The 20,602-nt window shown below is 42.6% G+C and overlaps 2 protein-coding genes across 8 annotated transcripts in view; one reads left to right on the top strand and one right to left on the bottom strand.

The window, feature by feature from the left end:
• The window catches only part of LOC108093088 (calcium uniporter protein, mitochondrial), a 43,511-nt gene that overhangs the window by 9,667 nt on the left and 13,242 nt on the right, over positions 1–20,602 (top strand). For 5 of the 7 annotated variants that reach the window (XM_017193017.1, XM_017193018.1, XM_017193016.2 and 2 more), the window contains exons 3-5: positions 2,428–2,542; positions 2,678–3,004; positions 3,064–3,159. In XM_017193017.1, coding sequence (XP_017048506.1) covers positions 2,428–2,542; positions 2,678–3,004; positions 3,064–3,159 — 538 coding nt within the window. The remainder of the gene's footprint in view (positions 1–2,427; positions 2,543–2,677; positions 3,005–3,063; positions 3,160–20,602) is intronic. The other 2 variants (XM_017193021.2, XM_017193023.2) reach the window with 1 other exon arrangement.
• Positions 3,559–20,602, bottom strand: LOC108093019 (protein javelin). Its single transcript, XM_017192923.1, has 6 exons — positions 20,598–20,602; positions 11,982–12,490; positions 11,316–11,643; positions 5,770–9,427; positions 5,084–5,330; positions 3,559–4,710 (listed from the first exon to the last, which is right to left on the bottom strand). Exons 1-6 carry the CDS (start codon positions 20,600–20,602, stop codon positions 3,809–3,811), a joined length of 5,649 nt encoding a protein of 1,882 aa, XP_017048412.1. The 3' UTR covers positions 3,559–3,808.

Below are 20,602 nucleotides of genomic sequence, written 5' to 3'. Positions count from 1 at the left end.
GCCCTCCACTTATTTTTTCCTCTATTCTGAGAGTCTTTTTGTTGTGGCTTTGTGTTTGTCCTGGCGAGTCCTGTGTGCCGACTTGTTTTTCCTTGAGCTTAGGCCTAAGCGCCGCACGTGGGCACATTGTCGGGCTCATTAAGAGACAATTGCTGCAACATGTCGCAGACAGAGGCCAAGGATGTAGATGTTTGCATACGGCTGTCCCTTCACCTTTTAAAGCTGCCCCACAGCACAAATTAACTTAGAATGCTTTCGCTCAAGTTGCGGTCACAACTTTTAGGTTATCCAATCCCGGGAAAACAGCAGGTGTAATTTATGAAATTACATTTTCATTTTCATCTGCGAGAAAAGCTGAGCTGAGCTCGGCTCCGATTTCAATTTATTCGGATGATCGTAAAAACTTTTGCCCCCCCAGAAAGTGGAGCATACTCCCGGGCTTGGCTTGGCTGGAATTTCTGTGGCTGTCGGAGCTTGTTAAATTTATGTGCCGCCTAATGTTTCATTTGCTTCGCTGCAAACGCCGGCGGGGCAACTTTTTAACATTTGATGCTGCCTGACAGCTCGTCGTGGGTCATAACTTTTATTTTTGCCCTCCAGCTTGCCCAGATTCTCGGCATCTAGACTCAATTTTTGCGCAGTCTGTGAAAGGAGCCCTGGCCAACTGTCACAATTGTTCCATCGCATTGTCGTTGGCTCACAGGTCCATCAATAATGCGCGGCAACAAATCACAAAAGTTTCTGTGGAAAAGGCAGCTAACAAATTTGATCTACGGACTGCGAGGGCGTGCCTAGGGAATTTATTTGCCATTTAAATTTCAATTACTCGTGGGAAACATTTGATTTTGCTACATTTTTCAAACGCGTTTGAGAGGACCTGAATTATTGAAGCGCCTGATTGGAGTCGAGCGTGGAATCCAATCAGTAAAAGTTGAAATCGGCGCACAACACGTGCATACCATATGAGAAAAGCCGCAATTCCCAACTCGGGTCTAAAGGCAAACTAAATTATGTTTGTGTGCTCCCATGCAAACAAACACACATATACTTTGTCTGTTGCACCAAAAATTATGCAACGTTATTTGATATTTTGAAGCACAACTTTAAACTTCAACAGTAGATTGGGAAAAATTCTGTTTGTGAGCTTGAATAACTAAAGGAAATTAAACTGTCGGACTGGATTTCGCATGTCACATGCTCAGAGTTAAAATAATGGGATTTGAGGTTGAATATATATTCGATAGAGTGTTCGGGCTAAAGCTTGTTATATGCATCACGGGTTCTGTTTTGGAAACATTCATGAATTGAAGCATTTCTTATTCAGTTTACGATTTCTGGGCAAATCATTGCCTTGAAGTGGCTGCCTGGTTTTAAAAATATTTCACTGAGTTTTCTTTGGCAAACATATCTTGCATACTTTAAGTTTAATGTTACAAATTTTCAACTTTGAGTCTTACCAAACGTCTTTGTTGATTCTTTCTTGTTGATAAAATAACACAGTAAACGGTTTCGAATTCCTTTGCCATTTGTATCCTCCCTGGAGTGTATGTGTGTATTATTACTCATACGCAATGTTGCCGGCAGAAGGAACCGAATACAAAAAAGATGTTTAAAAAATGTTGCAGACGTAGACCGGGTTACTGGTTTAAGCCACACAAACTCACACACATCCATGGTTTTCCAACAATAACAGTATTTACGCATCCCATTTTCCATTCTTTCATTTCCTCCTCTGTCCCTTTTTTTTTTTGTTTTGAGTGCCGGTTCGTTGTCGTTTTCGTCGTTCGTTATGGGGAGCACGTGATTTCACTGGGGAGCATTTTAACTTAATTAGGTTGGGCTGAAACATGCAAAGAATGCCAGTCTAAAATGGGGAACGAAGAGGGAGTTACTAAGTACATAGAAGGACATACCATGCAATCTAGAGTGGACTTTAGTTTAAATTTCGCATTCTTAGTTTAACCTGGAATTTTGGTATCTTTGAATTTTATTCCTTGTCAGATTTTTTTAACTTGAAGTCCTAAAAAAATATATTTTTTTTTTTAAATCCCAGAGAAAACAGTTCGTATAAGTAATATTTTAACATTATCACTCATACGCACTGTTTTCAATAAGAATAAAAATACATAAAAACTTTGGCTTAAAATTCTCTGTAATTTTTTATTTAAAAGGTTTAATTTTAAATTAAACTAAGGTTCACTCTAAGGAACACACCCTCACAATCACTCCCACACGCACGGTGATGTTATCATGATACTTAACTTGGCATAGGCTTATAATTTACTTTTATACGTATGCATTATCTTTATACTGAGCACTTTTTCCCAGTAGGAAGATACATGGGCAATTTAAGCCACAATCAATAATGCGAAATGTAGTCATTAATGTTAATTTGCAAATATTTTCCTCTCTTTTTTTTCTCCCCAGCATTTACGGCCAGGTCATGAGCTCCATCAGCACAGAAGCTTTGCTTCGACGGCGGAGGATGACGACACGAGCGGCGGCAAAAAGTCGGACAAGCATAAAAAACCGACGACGGGAGGTAAGTGAAGAGAGTCTGGGAAATCGGGGAGATATTTACCTTTCAGATATATTGTAAATATTTTCCTTCAACGCGGATAACTGATTGGATTTTATATCTCTGGAAAGGGAAGCTTATCAATCATTGCAATCACAGGTCGCAGATCAAGTCAGAATGTGAATGAGCAAGCAGAAGTTAAAGCAAAAGTGTCCGAAATTTTATCAAAATACCATCAATATACGGGTAGTTACCGAGAAGAGGATGCCAAATCTAAAAACTCTTTACGGCAAGGAGATTGCACCAAGTCTTTCAGTTTGAGTGCCAGAATAAAAATATTTCAAGGTTTAAGAAGTTTTCATGGAAGTGAAAAGAGCACAAATCCAGATCCATGTGAAATAGGTTCCTCAGATAATTTAACAAAAAGAGTGCAAAACTTTGTCCACCGACAAAACATTCAAGAGAAAAGGTCGAAGAAATATAAAAGTACGTGTTTTATGTTATGAAACAACATTTTCATTTTAAATAAACAATTTTTTCCTAAGGTAAACTGAATCCGCTCAAGAAAAGAATTATAAACAGAAAAAGAAGAAAGAAATTATTAATAAATAGGAAGAAAACAAAAAAGAAATGTGGCGAAGGTAAGACTTGAACCAATTTTGCTATCAAATTAACACCCCACACAAAGAAAACCTTATTATTTGGATTTTCCAAGAAGATGTAATACATCTTAATCGCCTAATATTAGACAAGACCTGGCCTAATTGTTTAATTTGTAACTGATTAGGCGACAAAATTCCTTTCTCCTTTCCAAACACCAAATTATCGCCATCAAGTATTGGCTTTAAATCACCCATGTCTATAAATTATCGATTAATTAAAGATTAGTTTGACCAATTAGTGGCTGTTGTGGTCTCTCATTTATCTGCACTCTGAAAGGTAATAGAGGCAATAGATGATTTCAGTATACAAGAGAAAGGGGGGATTGAACATAGGCTTTCTGTAAATTAAATGCATAATAAAACATTAGTCGACACCTGTCCCAGCTCGTTAAATAAATTGCATATTTATTTAGGCATAAATTTATAATGTACAAGTGAACAAATGTTGAGTTGCGATTAAATTAAAATAATATATTATACTTTGGATAGTTAACGGTATAATCTTTTGGCTTTACCTGTAAAGCTAAATTACGCTACCGATGTGGACGCTTTTGATTTGTTCCTTAACCCAAAACCCCAAGAAGTCGTCGTTGCCGTCGTTTGTAGATGAATTGAGCATTAGTTTCGTTCACACTTTGTCGTCCAAGCTGTCGTAAAGCTCAGCATCTGTGGGTACTTTTTCGGGACCGCCCTCGACTTGAGGTGGTGGCTCCTTGCTGGGATCGTAGACCTCAAACTCCTCGAACTCAATCTCATCGTACTTGCGCCGCTCGTAGATGCTCTTATCATTGGCCACATAATGACGAACTACGGTCTTGTCCACCACCGAGTTACTGCTGCTGGCATTGCTCAATCGCCGTTCGGGAATGGAAGCGGGTGCAGCTATCGACGTCTGACTGTGAATATCCACGGGCACGATGATTTGTGGTGCGGCTGCCTTCGCCAGCTTGACACTCTTTGTCACGGCATTTTTGCCATTTTCCCCATTTTCCTCCACTTCACGCTGCTGTTTTCCAATTTTCTGGCGCGGAGCTTCGATGGGCTTGCCCTTCTGAGAATTTGTCGTTGGCTTAACCAACGTGTAGGCCAAGTCCACGTTTTTATTGCGACAAACTTTGTTGGCAGCAGCTTGCAGGCTGTTCTTATTCTCGGTCACATCGAGGCGAATGTTCATGGCCTGACTTTCGTATGTGGGCACCACCATCTCTGTGCCATAACCATTCTCCGGCTGCCCATTAAAGTTTTCAGCCCTTCCGAGCTCCTGGGCCACCACGTCCCCAAGCACATTGATGTGATTATTTACTGTCACTTGGCGTCGCGGGACCTCCTCCAACTCCTTCGCCGACGTTATCTGACTCTGACTGTTGATGGTCAGTTGGGCATCATTGCCCGCCGCTGTTCGATTCGCCTCGAAGTGATGGACCATTTTTCGAACCACTTCGCTGTCGGCGCTGACCTCATCTTCTCCGGTTCCGGCCAACTCCAGTCGACTGCTGCAGCTGTTGGACTTGACCAGCTTAAATTTGATGCCTGTACAGTGACAAAAAGATAAGAATATTCATTTGGGTTTAACACTCTCGTGGAGGGGTTTTTATGCTCACAATGTTGTGGGATTAAGTAATGAAAATGTAGATGTGGTGAAAAAGTATTGTTTGTAATATATTCTGTCGGAGATTAAAGGATTATGGGATTATCTGAGAAAGTGGCTAAAAGTTTCCAGAGCATAAGAACATTTAAAATTTTATTTAAGTATATTGCAAAGCTTTTTTAATTGGTTTAATTGGTGTTATTGGTTTTTAATCTGTTTTTTAACCCATCATTGTTTTGTTACCCAGTTTTCTTTATGTGTGAGGCAATTTAAGATTGGTTTTCGGACATGACAAGGACATTTCTGTTTACCCACCTTGGTACGAGTCCTGCTGCTGTTCTGCTGTCGTCTGCTTAGTTTGCAATCGATGTTCGCATCTCTCGCTCGGCAGGCATACATTGCAGGACTCTATTTGACGGATTCGAGAGCGGGTTCCGCTTCCCGTGATTGGCTGAGTGGCTTTTGTGGGCGGTGCTGTGCTGCTGGCTGCGGTCTTGTCCAGCACCCGTCCTCCGTAGTAGGTGACAGTTGAGCCGCATTCCCTTATCTTGGCCAGCACGTCCTGCAGAGAAACGGAAAAGATTAGTCGACGGCCTCCCATCAAAGGCTAATGGTCCATAAAGCCACACGCAAACGGGCCTCGCCCAGAAGGCTATACAGATATAAAAAGTATAAGCTTACGCAACCAAGCTTAATGAAATTCCTCCATCAACGGTGAATTCTTTTTTACAACTTAATATAAAGAAACTTTCGTTGCATATTTTAATTAATTTAGTTGTTGTATCAAAGTTCAAACTGGCAACCAAAAAAAATTAATTTTTTCGCTAATTAACATGTTTTTGTTTGATAAGATAATCAAAACTTCTTAAAAGACAATTATAAGATTACGTTTAATCGTTGAGAGACAAATTATCTTGCATTTAATGGGACTATCTGAAGTACTTGATAAGATTCGAATACAAAGTATTGAACAAAATGGAATGTTTTTGCGGTGTACTCACATTGCTGACGTAATAGTTTTCGCACATATCCTGGTCCACATCGTCCTCGTACTGGTCATCCTGTTCGTCGTCCTCTTCCTCCAGATGCTCCCCATTCTCCTGCTGCTCGGAATGTCCCAAATTGTTTTCATAAATTTGCCGATAAAGGGATTCATTGGCACCAGCTCCGCCAGGGCCTGTTCCCATGCACCAGGTGCGTCGGCTGGCTATTTTCGCTCGAGCCTTGGCATTGGCAGCATTGCTATTGTGCCTCCGAACGACATCCTGGACATGGACATCCTTGCAGGCTATTACCGGTGATTCCTGGTGAAGATACTCCCCGCAGGGTGAACTCAAATCACCACTGGAAATGCCACTCGACAGGCTGGCATTGTCCCAGTGCTTGGCCTTGTTCTCCTCCAAAAGTTCCATCCCCTTGGGCTGCTCTTCTCCGGCTCCTCCAAAGCTGGTATCAATGGTCAGGTATCGATAGCCTCTGGCTCTCCGGGATTTCGGACTCAACTGACAGGCGGAGCCACCGAACTTCTGCTGGGACTGCACTAGTAATCCCTGACCAGGAGTTGGCATGACATTCTGCTCGAAGAAACGACGAACATTGCGGACTGTATCGGGATCTGGTAGCTCATCTTCGTAGAGTTCTCTATTCACCCTGACAGGTTGGTAGAAGAAGTGTCTTTTGGCAGCAGCTCCTCCAGTTGGTCGGTTCCTTAGTTTCCGTGGCTGGGAACCCGAGGCATTTGCCACCCTAGGGGGTTTCGGAGGTGGAACAGTCGTAGTGCTAGAACCACTACTAATCCCCACTTGCAGAGGCCGCTCAATCTTTGTCCTCACAGGTTCTACTATAACCACATTGTTGTTGCTCAGCAGTTCCTGGAAACTATACTCCTGCAGGTACTGAATTAAACCATCGAACTGCGCCTCCTTTTTGTTTCTCGTGGAGAGGAAATTGTTGCGAATCAGTTGCTGAGATTTGAGTACCTTGTACCGAATGTGATCGAACTGATCCTGATCCTCGTCTGGATCCTCGTCCTGCTCCGCAGCAGCCTTTACTATCGTGGCCTTTTGAGCACCCTCACCGAGCTCCACAATTTCTATAGATGGATGCGGCATCATGCTGCAGAAATCACTGCCAACTGGGGATTTATCGGTGCATTGTGTTGTGGTCTCTCCACCCAACTGGAAGTTCAAGCCTGGCTGGCTTTCCTTTGTCGGCTGTTGTTCTGTTTTCGGTGTTTCTGGTTCATTTCCCGCCAGCTTGTTCCAGTAGCACCTGACTGCATCCACTTTTTGCAGGTATTCATTAGCCGCCTCGCCTCCTGCCGAACTAATTGTGCTCGCTATGCTCCTGGCACTGCTCCTCCTTTGCAGGCTGCCACCACCTGCTCCACCTGCGCCACCGGCAACTCCTGCCCTTCCATCGACGACATGCAGGATTTGGGGTCGCGACATTTTGCCCCGGCAGAAGCTCGAATCGCTGCTCGAGGAGGGCAGAACCTTGACGGGTCGAGCCTTGTAAATCGGAGCACCGGTGCTGAGGATGCGATGTTCCAGCGGTTTGCCACTCGACGAACTCACCGAGCGACGCAGTGGGCGTTGAATGGGATTACAAGACGAGTTTGAGTTTGAGTTTGTTTTCGGTTTCGTGTTCGTGTTCGGTTTCGGGTTTGTTCTCTGTCTAATTTCCTTGCTATCCGCAATGGCCTCCTTCTGGATGATATTGTTCTGAGCGTCGGTGACAATGATTTGAAAGGATGGCTTAATTTGCTCCTGTCGTTCACGGATTTCCTGGGCACGTCGCTCGATTAGCCTGCTGAAATTGGCCACCTCAATGACGGGCGCTTCTTTCGGTTGTTCCGGCTGTGAAATGGATTCAGATAGGTCGTCTTCCACCTCCTCCACTTCCGCTGGGTTGCTCTCTGGTTGGGGTTCCTCTGTCAAAGGTGGCGGCGGTGGTGGTGGAGGCAGTGGTTCCTCTTCCTCCTCTGCCTTTTCCTTTGGAAGTTCCTCCTTTTTCTTGATTACCTCTTGAACCTTTGACGATTCTTTCACTTCAATTTTCCGCTCCTGCGCGGGATATTCCTTGTTTATCCTTGGCTTTTCCCTTTCCTTATCCTTTTCCTGCAGAGCGGCTGATGCTTCCCGTTCGCGTTCCCTCTCCCTTTCCTGGTACTCCTTTTGCCTGGCCTTCTGATGGGCCCTGCCGAAGCGTCTGATGGAATCGTAGGTCTCCGCCCGGGTCACCTGCTGCTCCCTTTTGGCCTCCTTGCGCTGCTGCTGCTTTCGCTGGTTGTAGGATGACCTGAGCTCCTTGTCTATGTTCTCGCAAACCTTCAGGCTCACTCCGATATTAACATCCGGCAGGCTATGGTATTGATTTGCAGTGAGATTGGATTTGCTGGCGGCGGTGACTACAAAGGAGTCGGTGGCCTGTCGCTTCAGTTCCGGCGGTTGCTGCTTAACTTCCTCCTGTTTCAACTTGCGTTTCTCCACCACTGCTAGGATCTTGGGCTTGGGTGTATGCTCTACCTTCAGAACCTGCGTAAAGATCTGCGCCTCAACTTTCGCTGTGGTGGTTAACAAAGAGGCAGGTTGATCTTCGTGATTTACGCCTTTTTTGTGCTGCTTAGCTTGAGGTTCGTAGACCGTATCCTCAATGGAAATGTGGAGCAAGCTGCGTGTTTCCAACTCACCGCTTTCCCCGCAACTAGTGAAAGTTCTCTGCTCGAAGGATTCGCAGCTCTCGCCAATTAAAGTGCAATCCGAACTGTCTTCAGAGGAGAGGTACACCGAATCGTAGGCTATCAACTTGTCCAGCTGCTCGTTGTGGTTTTGCCTTAAAGTGCTATCACTATCGCTGGTCTGTGGTTCCGTGGGCGTGGTTAGACTCTCCACAACCTCCTCCTCCGCCTGGTTTTCCTCGCCTTCACCCTCCTCGCTGCTCTCGAAACGTGTCCTTGTTGTGGTGGTAAGACTAATTAATTCGTAGCTCTCCTCCCCTTCGTTGCCCTGCTGGTAGATCTCCTCGATGTGTGTTAAATCGTATTCCTGTTCCGACAGCGAAGGACTGTCCGTTTGGTCATCCGAATTACTTGTGGTGGTCTCCGGGAAAACACTGCTCTGACTGTGTTCCGGACAGGATTCCCCTCCCGTGTCCAAGTGGCGTTGCAAGCAGTTCGAGTGGTGCAGATTTCTGCGCTGCTGCTGCCTCCTGGATTGATAAATCCTTGGCCTCTCTTTGAGCAAATCAGTTGCCACTTGTTCAAGGGCGTCGAATTCCAAAGAAGAAGGTTGCTGCTGTTCCAGGTGATTCTGGTGCAGGGAGTTCTTGAAATAATCCGAGTTGAGGCTCTCCAAATCGCTCTTGTCGTTGTGCCAAGGATGCAATTGCTCACCGAGTCCCAAAGCCAAGGCGTCCAAGCGTTTCAGATTATCGTAGTAGACATCAAAGTCACGCGATTCTCGGTTAAGCCGCTGATGTTGCTGCTGCGGTTGTTGTTGCTGATGTTGATGTTGCTGGTGTTGCTGCTGGAGCTGTTGTTGCTGCTGCTGATGCGAATCGCAAGTGCCCGAGTTGCTTCTCTGGCTCTGGGTGTCATCCGCCGGCTGATCCGCTGGCTGCTCACCCACCAAGGTCGCGAGACTCGGCTTGCCGTTCAATCTGCGGGTGGGAGAATCGAAACGGGAGGATGGGCTCGTTAATGACGCTATTGTTTTGCATTCGGCCTATCATAAGTAAATTACATCTAATGGAATGATGACTGCCTGCCTGCCTGCCTGCACATCTCCCTACTTTGTTGGCCTCGTTCAAAGACCCTCAAATGCAAAAGTCTCGGTCATGTGATGTCTCAATCAATCAATCCACACAAATCAGATAAACAAACAGTAACCGAACTGAGAATGTCAGGCAGTCAAAAGTGGGTTCTTGTTTGTCATTCAAATGGGCAGCCAACTGCAGCAGAAAAAGAAAACAGCGACAGGTGATTGATAGAGTTGGGGGAGCAAACATGAAATTAAATGTGTCAAATCGGTGACGAAGGTATGGGCCTATACAAAGTGTTGCTATTGTAAAGTGAAAGCCGTTTAAATGGCTTGTCTAATTGTTTTCCGATTTTAGTTACAGGAAACTTAAGCTTCCTCCAGGAAAAGTGCATTTAATTTTGATAAAGAGAGGAAAGCATAGCTCAACTTTGAACTTTAGAATTCTAATACCCATTAATCAGTGCTAATGCATTTTATAATTGCTGTGCTCTTAATAACCTTAATTAAGTTCGAATAGCGTTTCTATTTCATTAATGATATTATTGTTATCGATCTGAATCGGGATTATATTTCACTCAGACTAAAAGCCTCCATTATCCCTCTTCAATGTTGAGCTGGGTGGGACTTTGGTCCGGATGCATTTCAGTTGCACGTTGCACTCGAGCGGGGAGGTTGATAGTTTACCCAGCCACTTGACGCGACGATTTGCGGCAAATTAAATAAAAACCGTCGACAGAGGAGGAAGGATGCGATCCTAAGAGCAATGGCAACGGCGAACGGCTGCAGCTGTCATCGCCAGGATGCGCAGGATAACGTGTGTGCTAATGGCAGAATGACTGGGGCGTAGCTAAAAGCTTTTACAGCTCCCTGTCACAATCCCCCAGACTCATACGACTCGAACATGCAGCTGTCCAAACAATTGACACTAAACAACAACTTTTGCAATTTTAATTACACAAGTTTACTGGAAAAATCGAGCAAATTACGAAAGAAAAACACTCGAGCTCTAAAGTTTTGCACTGCTCGTAAAAGCGATTCTTATGTAACGAGCTTAATCGTTCGATAGTTTGGACTTTGCAGTTGTCGCCAATCATGGTAAGGTTTAATCAAAAACCGCAGCCACCGGCACATTGACTATTTTCGCTTAATGCAACTGTGACCTCGGATTTTTGACCCTGACCGGCGGCGCAGTCAAAAAAAAGCACAACACAAACCACCGAAACCACCACCAGCACAAACGAAAAATAAACGAAACAGCGACAGTAAACCGACCGCAACAATTTGGCCAGAGGCTCGCGAATTGTTTTAACTGAAAATTGTGCCGAGACCTGTTGAGTTTGCGGCGAGTGTCGCTCAACGACTGACTAGCTGACACGGCCAGAACCCAGCTCAAATCAGCCGGCGTTTACGCGGCGTATGCGTGATGTGACGGCCGGGCCTTAAACACTCGAGAGCAAAGTAAAGATAATTTTAGCTTGTCGCTGCTCCACCTAAGCAAACCTTTAAGTTACTCGTTTAAGACGCAGAACGGAAACTCTTTAAAAAGCTCTTTAAGAAAAAACTGTAATTTGCATTAAAGTGAAAAGTTTACTATAGAAAAAGTAATGCCTTAAATTTAAACAAAATATAGCAAGTAGGTAAGAATAAAAAGAATTACAACTTTTTCTAGGCTTTACAATTTTTAAATCCATCTTTAAGTTGTTTTTAGTTGCTTGAGATTAACAAAAAAATCTCTCTAATTTAAATCCAGTTTTTTTTGTGTAGTTTCGTGTTAATGATTCACTTACCGTGGCGATTCACGGAAAAATCCGCGATTAACGAGCCGGGCACGCGGTATTAGCTGCGATCGGCGACGACTGCTGTTTGCCGATCCAATTTGCAGGTCGCTAAATGTCTCCTCACGTATTACGGCCAAACTGCGCGATCTCCTCAAGCTGCACGACTCGCTGCCCAAAATGTCCAAAAGGGCGGTTGCAACTGCAGAATTTGTGGTGGTTGTGGCACCATCATTTGATTTCCCGGATGCGGTGGTTGTGCTGGTGGTAGTTGCTTCTCCAGATCCCGATCCAGTTTTAGTTACTGCCGAAGGCTCGAATTTTCCGCTTATTGGAAGTACTACAAAAAAGAATATTTAATAGATATTTATTAGAGAAATGTGTGTTCTACAGTTTCAATAAATATTTCTTTACTACTTTAAAAATTAAATTTGGAGTTTAAAGATTCAAATATATAAATAATGAGATTTAACATGTATTGAGATATAATGAAACAATAAGATATCAGCGGTAATTTAGATAACAATATCAAATTCTTATTGTCTTGACAGTTGGGAAGTTATTAAGTTTTTTAACGGACCATCGAACTGATATCTCTATGATATCGTTTCCAAGTCCAATAATTTCTAGAATCGATATGGAAGAGTGGTTCCAATCCACCCGAAGGCCGTCACTCACCCGCGTAGCTATCGGCTTGGTCGATCGGAGCTTCCGCATCGAACCGCCAATAGAACTCGGCGATGTCCAAGGCGTTCTCCTCCCGCTCGAGTTGCGTGTAGTCCAGCGATCGCGCGTTCCGCAGCTGCCCGTTCCCGTTTCCGCTTCCGGCCACGCCCACCCGGCACTGCGTCCAGTGGGGCTGGGCGTGTGTGTGCTGGTGGTGCGAGTGCGAATGCGAGTGGTGCAGATGGTGGTGCCCCGGCTGGTTCTGACCCGCCTGGCTGTGGTGGTGCAGCGGCTGCGAGTGGCGACCTAAGCCAGTTCCGGCTGCTTCATGACAGCTGGTGGCCAAGTCGAGATGGGAAACCGATTTGTGCGTGTGCCTCCAGCCAGCGGCTCTCAACTGGGGACACCTCGGGTCATGGGTGGTTTGCTGGTGGCTGCTGTGGTGTTGGTGCCCGCCAGTGGTGTCCTCTAAACGCACCCGATCCACGTAGTTGTGCTGGTAGCTGTAGCTTTCCTTGCCCCTAAGAAGGATAAATGGTTCAAGTCAAGGACACCAATTTGCAAAAAGCCATAGATTATATTTAATGGAAATACAAATATGATTTGTTATGAGAAAAGGAATTCTTGCTTGTTAGATATAATTACACCAAAATAAAAGTTAACGTTTAATGTAGATTCTAAGATATAAGCACAACAATTAAGACTTTATTTATTATACTTATTTTCAATATACCATTTATAAAGTGATTTAATTATGGTATCCTAAATTAGATTTCGACTTATTAATTTCATTAAATATTTGAACAAATTGGTTGAATATGAATACTTTAAATTATACTGTCTGTATGAAGACGAAATATTTTTCTTTTAACCACAAATTGTTTAATGAAAATTGAGCAAATATGTTTAAGAACCACAAGCTGGGAAAATTTATGGCTGTCATTTGCAAATAAGCCAGCATATTTTCCAAATTCTTATTGTTCTCCATGAAAATGCCTTAAGAGCAGCCATGTTCTTATGCCACAAATCATTCCGAACTAAAAGATGCTTGGGACATATAAGGAATTGCCTCATAAAGAGCCATTGCCACTTGTCCGATAGTAAAATTAAGGCGCAATGGTGATTCAGGGATCGTAAACATTAGTTTTCTACCGCCGGCTGCCATTGCAATCATTCATTCGAGCGCAACTTCAACGCAGACGATTCGCAGACTCTCCTATAAAAGTCAAACAATTTTACGAGGCAACGAGAACGGAAAGTTTGCTCTTCGAAGCGTTTAAGCCAAAGGACTATTTGCTTACTACCTTTCGCCGCCACAATCGACGTGTGGGTGGGTGGGCTACACTCTTGACTGATTGGGGGAAAATTGCTTAGCCAGCAGCTTTTTTACCTGAGCCACCAAATGAAGCGTGAAAACCGCGCCAGTTGTGACTTTTGGTATTTCACCGGGTGAAAAGCCAGAAAAGCTATTCGCCATTTGTAAATGGAAAACGTCTGCCACGGATTGGCAGATTGATTGCGAAAATGGTTGCTGTAAGTTCAGCAACGGTCGGTTCGGGGAATTCTGGGTAGTCTTGAGTTATTGCTACCGCATTATATGCAGATTCTTGACTAAACTTTTTATACTGTTACTCAAGATAAATATAAAAATTCAACAGAAAAATTCAAGTAAATATTTTTATGGGTAATTTAGTATCCAAATTTTAAATACGGAAATTAAATCTAAATTTACTGAAAAACTTTCATATAATTCAATTTTAATTGCTTTACTAAACTTGCCCAAGAAATGTTTGTAAAACGAAAAATATGGTAAAAGTTTAGCAATTTTATGCAAGCGCCAGCGAACTCAATAACAATTTTACCATCCCACAAAGTTATAAACTGAAGTAAAAATGTTATAATGGCTGGCATACCATTAAAATTACTAGCTGTGATAATCCTTTTGGTGACCTAGCCTTGAACAAGTTTTTCGCCAATCTCCTTCTAATTTGCATCCAGCAAAATGCTTTCCAATCCTTTTGGCCAAAGTTCAGAGCTTGTGGGGGCAATTTTCCATTTCCATTTCCCCGTGACCGTGCTGCAATAGTTTCCGTGTTAATTGCAGCTGTCTCGACGACTGCTCATTGCTCCTGTGCATCCTTTGGCAAGGTGGAGGAGAAGGATGTGCTGCCAGCTCAACACATTTACCGGATGGTTGCATTTCAGATGCGAGACATTACAATTGCAAATGTTGCCAACTAATGTTTAACTGTGCGGGGATTCAGGCCGCCATCCTGGCGACTGCAGTTCGACCGTCTCAACTCTCCTGACGTTTGTCCTTGTCCTCGCAAAACATTTCGCAGCGGCGCCTCACTTTATGGACCAAGCAGCTGACATAAAAAAAAAAAAACTAAAAATAAAGAGCCAGAAAGTGCTGAACGCTCGCTCTCCTGCCAACTGCTTAGCATTGGCCTGGCCTCATTTGTCCTGCTTCCATTACGTTTTTGGCCAGCCTACATTTGTGGGCTCACACACACTGGCTCACTCATTCGTTGGAGGCTAAGGTTAATGTGAATGCTCTTTTTCACTATGGTTTCAGCTATTAAGATGTAGCACATTTTTGTGTGCTTTTCACTTAAAAGTTAATTAGGCGGATGTCAACACTGTGTGTGGTATGCCTGCAAATTGCTTAGTTGCGTGTTCCCTAACAGAATTGTTTCAAAAGATAATATCTCACTGCTTTTGCTTTTATTTTAGACGCTCCGAGTGCCTTTTTTTCCGCTTTCGCTTCCTTCCAATTGTTGAGACTCCAGAGCCTCGGATTTTAATTACCCCGGGCAATATGTTTGTTCGGCGCAGAATATAAAGCAACTTGCTAATTGCTTTTAATGCCATTTTATGACTGACAGCGGCGTTTATAAACATTCTGTTTCTCTGTTTTCGCACAAGTACAAATTTCAAATTCACTTTGGTTTTCCAGTCACGTGTTCGATTTTTGTTTCGTTTTAAACTTGATTTTATTGTGACACGCGCCGCGTTAAATTTCTCGTTTTTTTGGAGCTCAGGGAAAAAGTCAAACGCGATTTGCGTGCGATTAGCAAGCGAGTTTTAACGCGCTATTGGTTGTAATAAAAACAAACAAAAAACCATTAACTGGTTTAAATAAATAATGAGAAAAAAGCTAATTAAAACTCCACAAATTATTTAGCACAGCTCAAAAAAATACACTTACTTTGAAACTGGCAATTTGATATTTCCAACAAAGATGTTGGGACCTTTCAATAAATTTAAAAGTAGCTAATTAAATTATTCCACAACAAAAAAGAAATTGCAGTGCAATAGGCATATTCGTGCCAAAATGGAAATGGCAAAAACTCGCATGACAGCGCCAAATTAATTAACACAGATATCTATTGGGTGAAAAATAAGCAAACCGGCAAACCGCCGAACAGCGATTTACATGAAAAGCAACCGAATACAGTCAGCGGAGCATAAACTAGCAAAAATAAATACATAAAATCATTTGCAATCGGCATTCCCATACGGCCAGACAATAGGTTTTCAATTGTGCAAAATAGAATTAATATAAATAAAAGAACTGGAATAATCAGAGCGTATTGTTCAAGACTCGATCTGAATCTGCCCATCCATTGCGATTGTACCCAAAAAATAAAGAAAAAAAAAACCCTGTCGAAATAGTTACTAGAAGATGGGCTCCGCCGCCGGCGACATTTCAAATGACATTTTCCGAAATTTTCGCTTGCCGCAACATCATCGTTGCCTCAATCGCTGCAGGTCAGGGGAGTTGGAAATAAATGCTAAATCAATTTTCTGCTGCCATAGCTGCGGTTGCCCGCAAATTGCATTTCAGCCTTTGCACGCGAACTCCTCTTTCGATGCGGCTTGGGTCATAAATTAAGCGAAAACTTGGCTGCTGGCCCTGTCGGTGAGTGGACAAATAAGTTCGACCATTTGTCTCAGGACACTCAATCATCTAAAGTGGAAACATGGCCGGCGGGCAAAATATTCCCCGAATTAATGGTTTCTAAACAGTATGATAATTCAAAGGTTTTTGCTGGTCATTCCAATTTATTTACTTGAATTTAATCGAAGCTATAAATTATCTGCAAATTGTAAATAATGCAAATCACTGCAATCTGCTGATTATTTAATTCAATTTACTCATTTACATAGATAACAAAATGTGTATGATTTATTTATCGAGATTCATTCAGATTCCCATCTCAAAGTTAAGCCCATAACATCCACAAATTGTTTCCTCTGTGACAAATGCCTAACACATTGCTGATTTAATCCCCAGGTTTATCGTAAGATTTACTCCAATTAATGGTTAATTTCCCCAATCGCATTTCGAGCGTCTTACCCAAATGACAAATGAATTCCTTAAATCATTAATGCTCCCAGATTAATGGACCATGCATTGATTCCTGGAGGCTGTGTGCAAATGCTAATGATGAGATTGTCCTCCATTCAGCGCAAATATTGACTCGAACAGACAGTGTTTGTGTTACTTGGGGTTTTGTGGGTCACAACTTCACTGAGCAAATAAACATTCATCTTCTTCGCTTTTTGCCACATCCCATTTTAACCCACTTGAATGCTTTCTATTGATGGCGACCGCCTTTGCACAGTTTGTTGATTTTTGTGGTTAATGCAAAATGAGTTTATTGTCCATGAAATGGCCAAAAAGCAATGAACAAAAAAAGAGTAGAAAAACGCGCGCGTGATTTTTTTTTCTGTTACTTTTGATGGTATATAATTTACAGCCACCAGCTGCTTTCCACCGGTTTTCTCGGTTGTTGCCGCTTTTACGTCTCGCCGTCGACTGAAAAGCTGAAAAATAATGAGCGCATGCGCCGCTGCTTTTGAGGCAGGTGGCGACTGCGCAGCAACTGCGCTGCCGACGTCCCTCGAACACTGGCTCATTTGTTTGTTATTATTTTGTTAACCTTTTTCAGTGGCACGCTGCCACGCCCCCAGTCTTTTATATTCCCCTGTTATTGTTCGCCCGCAGCAACAATGGAGCAATTTCGAGTCTCGGGTTTCAAACTTTTAGCCACTTACGTCGGCTTTTATGACCAGCTTAGGTGCGTCTCATCCAGTTAATTAAATTTCCTTCTTTAATCGCAGTTGCAAAGTGAAAAGTAATTTGTTGACCAATTAAATTAGGAAGCAGTAGCGAACTTTGCTCTCATTATCGAATCAAGCTGTTGGCCCCGAAAATTACGATTGTCGCATTATCAAATAGAAATTTAAAATCCTCACGAGGGAACTGCGGCATGAGGTAAATGGCCGTGGAAAACCTTTCTTTCTCGGACCCTTTTTCCAGCTGCCTCTTGAGAGGATGCCCCTTGAATGACAAATGAGCTGGGTCTGCCTCTGTTGTGTTGTTTAACTCGGTGGCATAAGCTGTTAAGGCCATTATACAGTGGGCTTTCTGGTTTTTTCAATAGCAAACAAAATATGAAACAAATTTAATTCCACCCGTAGAATAAAAATGGTTGAGTTTTTGGGATTTTATTTATTTTACTCAACTAGCCAACTCATACTAAACTTTTCTATTAATTTCAACTCTAAGCACAGTATATTATTCCACGCAGAAATTTCTCAAAACATCCGCAAGTATTATTGTTCAGCGAAAGTTGCTTCTCCTAAATTTTCGCAAAAGTTTTGGCCGCCTCCCCGGGAAACCCACACTCGAACCACTGTGGTGAGCTACCATGTGGCAATGCTCGTGAATAATGCAAAACAAAAAGTTCCCAATGGCAAGGGGTCGACTGATGGGCTCTGGCTCTGGCTCTGGCTTTCGAGCCCCGGCAAATGAACTCGGGTGAACTGTGGAGCCACAAGTACTGAACACTGAACCCTCTTCCTCTCCCAACTCTCTCTTGTTGTTGAACTTTTGACTTTGCTGCCGCTGCTTTTGGCAGGTATTCCACATCCACAGCACATATTTCGTCATCGGACAGAGCGGCGTCACCTAGTTTGAGTTTGGAATTCGGGGTTCGAATCTGCACAACAACAACAACAACAACTACAACATCAACGCTCACCGCACAACAACAAAGCCGGCGGAAATGCGTTGCTCACTTGTTACCAAGTAATTCGAGCGGATGCCAGAGCATTGCTCATCATAAAGCAGCAAAAGAGTCTAGTTGCAACACTCTAGGTACTGCCATAAATTTATGATTTCTTTCTTAATAAAAAAAAAACTCATATATTTATTTAAAATCAAATTTAGTTATCAAATACTTCAATTACCCAAACAGAACCTCTTGCGACTCAAACCTAAAAACATAAAACTCTAATTAAAAGTATTTAGAAAATTTTATTCCATATCTTGTTTTTCTAAATTAATTCCATTTCATATTCCATTTTTCCGAATACATTTTTTTTAACAAATGTAAAATTTTTCTTAGTGTGATATTTGAGTAAGCAATTGAGGGAGTGAAAAGAGGGAGGAAGGGACGCACTGAGGCAGTGAAGCGCAGAGCAGCCGTCAAATTGATGCAAATACCGTGGACTCGGGCACAAGAAACTGCTCCCAAATGGTCCGAATCGCTCTCCCACTCACTCACTCACTCGCCGTCCCTTTCTCTGGTTTTGGACAACTCAAAATGACTTTTTAATGTTGTGACATGTGGCCGCTGGTTACGCGTACAGGCGAGTTTGTGTCGCCAGCAGAGTTTTCCCCTTTTCATTTCATTTCATTTTCCAGCGCGGTCGAATTGGTTGCCATGCACGCATGGCTCGGGCTTTTGATTGGGGTTTTCTGCCGGGAATGAGCTTCCTGTTTTGTCGCCTTTTGTTTTGATTCCCCCACAAACCCCACGATCTTTCCCACTTATCCAGCTTTCTGCCCAGCCAGCGTAACCAATGAAATAATTTTTGCTCTTTTCGAGCCCTTTTCATTGCCGGAGTGCAGCGGCCACAAAAGAATTTTTATTTATAAACATGATTTTCGGCGAGCGTATGGTTTTTTTTTTTGGCTTATGTGTAATGAAATAAGTCAAGTGTGACTGGAGATGCTTTTTTCGGCAATATTTCGAATGGGATTTGAGCGGAACTGGAAAATAAAAGTTCTAAGAGTTCAATGGCTGGATAGATGAAGTAATAGGATTTTTACTCGGGCTTGCGTAATTTAAAGTAGAGGATGACTTTTAATATGTTCCTCTGATATAGTTCTCAACTCATTACCAACAAGTTTCCTACCTTGAGTGCTCGTAATAGAAAATTGTTTTCTAATGGAATTAGTTTCTAGTAAAAATAAATTACGCCCGGGGAAAACTTTTTCTCCTAACCGCCATCAGTTTCTATCCCTTCTATAATGTTTTGGTTTGGCTCTCCCTAAAAAGGAACGTTCCTGCCAATTTATCCCGCATCAGAGGCAGCATCACGTCCTGCATAAATTGATACGAATTACACTTGCGCACCCCAGATGATCCTTTGAACTAGAAAGCTTCATACTCGGGCAAGGACTGACCCCCAGATCCCCTCTCTGCCCTCTGGCACTATAAAATTAAATCCTCCAGCGGAATATTTTATTTGAAGACGTGTTTCGAGAGGAAGTCCAATGTGAATGCGAAGAAACAAGGCAACAATGCATTTGGGCCAATTTGCAGTTGTAAGTGGTAAGAAGCAGAAGGAGCCTCTAATGCACTTGCAACGTGAGCAGTGAACGATTGACAGACATCTTTGCCACCCACAACCCTTTTTACTGCATATTTTCACTGACAACACTGATTTGTTTTCCCAGTCTGTCCATCAATATCAACATTTTACACCAACAAAAAAGGGGACACTTTAAGATAAACGTCCTTTTAAAAAAATGTTTAATTGAGAGAAACTTATGCTCAACTAATAGTAGTTATATAAATATGCTTTGCTATTTATAATTTCCCCGCTTTCTGCATTCAGTTTTTAATTAATTTTCCTCTAGGAATTCTTTTTTCCTTTTTTTAAAGCCATTCAAAGCAGATCAGAGGAAACATTTCAAAGAGCATATTGCAGATGCAACGAAATGGAAATGCGAAATTTGAAATTGGGACAAATGTTGCAAAACTTCTCGCACCATTTCCGCATTTTATATTACCCAAGTGCTTAAATCCTCAGTGTTTAGCGAATCATGAGCGTCTGTCAGAAGTTGTCAGACCCCCTTGAAGTCTGGAAATTCTGCAAATCTCCCGAGATGTAATCACTTCCTGTCTCCCGAACATTTATCCCCGAGTGCTTTCACTCCGAATCTGACTTTCGTTGGATTTCTTAGCTTGTGAACTTTTCTGCGCCTTTAAACTTGTGAAAAGTGCAATAAGGCGTCTTAAGTAAACGCTGAAAAACGATGCGAAAGTGCAGTCAAACAATATACAAAACAAAAACCTTCCGCCCCTAATTTTTGTTTCCACTTTGTTTATACAACCGCGCAGTGCATAAAAGGCTAACTTAGTACCTTGTTTTTGTTCGTTTCTCTCATCTTGTTTTAGCCTTTTTTCCCCTCCTTGTTTTAAGAAAATTGTAACCTTGTTTACGGTGTTTTGACACATAAACAAGCATGCATACATTTATGTAGGGAGAATGGGGAGCGTTCTCTACATCCGCAATATTCTCACACTGTTGGCAAAGAAAACCTACGACAT

The sequence above is a fragment of the Drosophila ficusphila genome, unplaced genomic scaffold (genome assembly GCF_018152265.1).
Source record: "Drosophila ficusphila isolate 14025-0441.05 unplaced genomic scaffold, ASM1815226v1 contig_106, whole genome shotgun sequence".
In the NCBI taxonomy this organism is placed as follows: Eukaryota; Metazoa; Arthropoda; class Insecta; order Diptera; family Drosophilidae; genus Drosophila; species Drosophila ficusphila.
The sequence above is the reverse complement of the archived record's forward strand: the minus strand, read 5'-3'. Positions and strand labels throughout refer to the sequence as shown.

What these genes read in the sequence shown, in the direction of transcription:
- LOC108093019 (XM_017192923.1), bottom strand. An exon ending in CCAAGCCGATAGCTACGCGG is followed by an intron (nt 11,644 to 11,981) that starts GTGAGTGACGGC and finishes TCTTTTTTGTAG; the next exon opens with TACTTCCAATAAGCGGAAAA. An exon ending in AAAACTATTACGTCAGCAAT is followed by an intron (nt 5,331 to 5,769) that starts GTGAGTACACCG and finishes GTTTCTCTGCAG; the next exon opens with GACGTGCTGGCCAAGATAAG.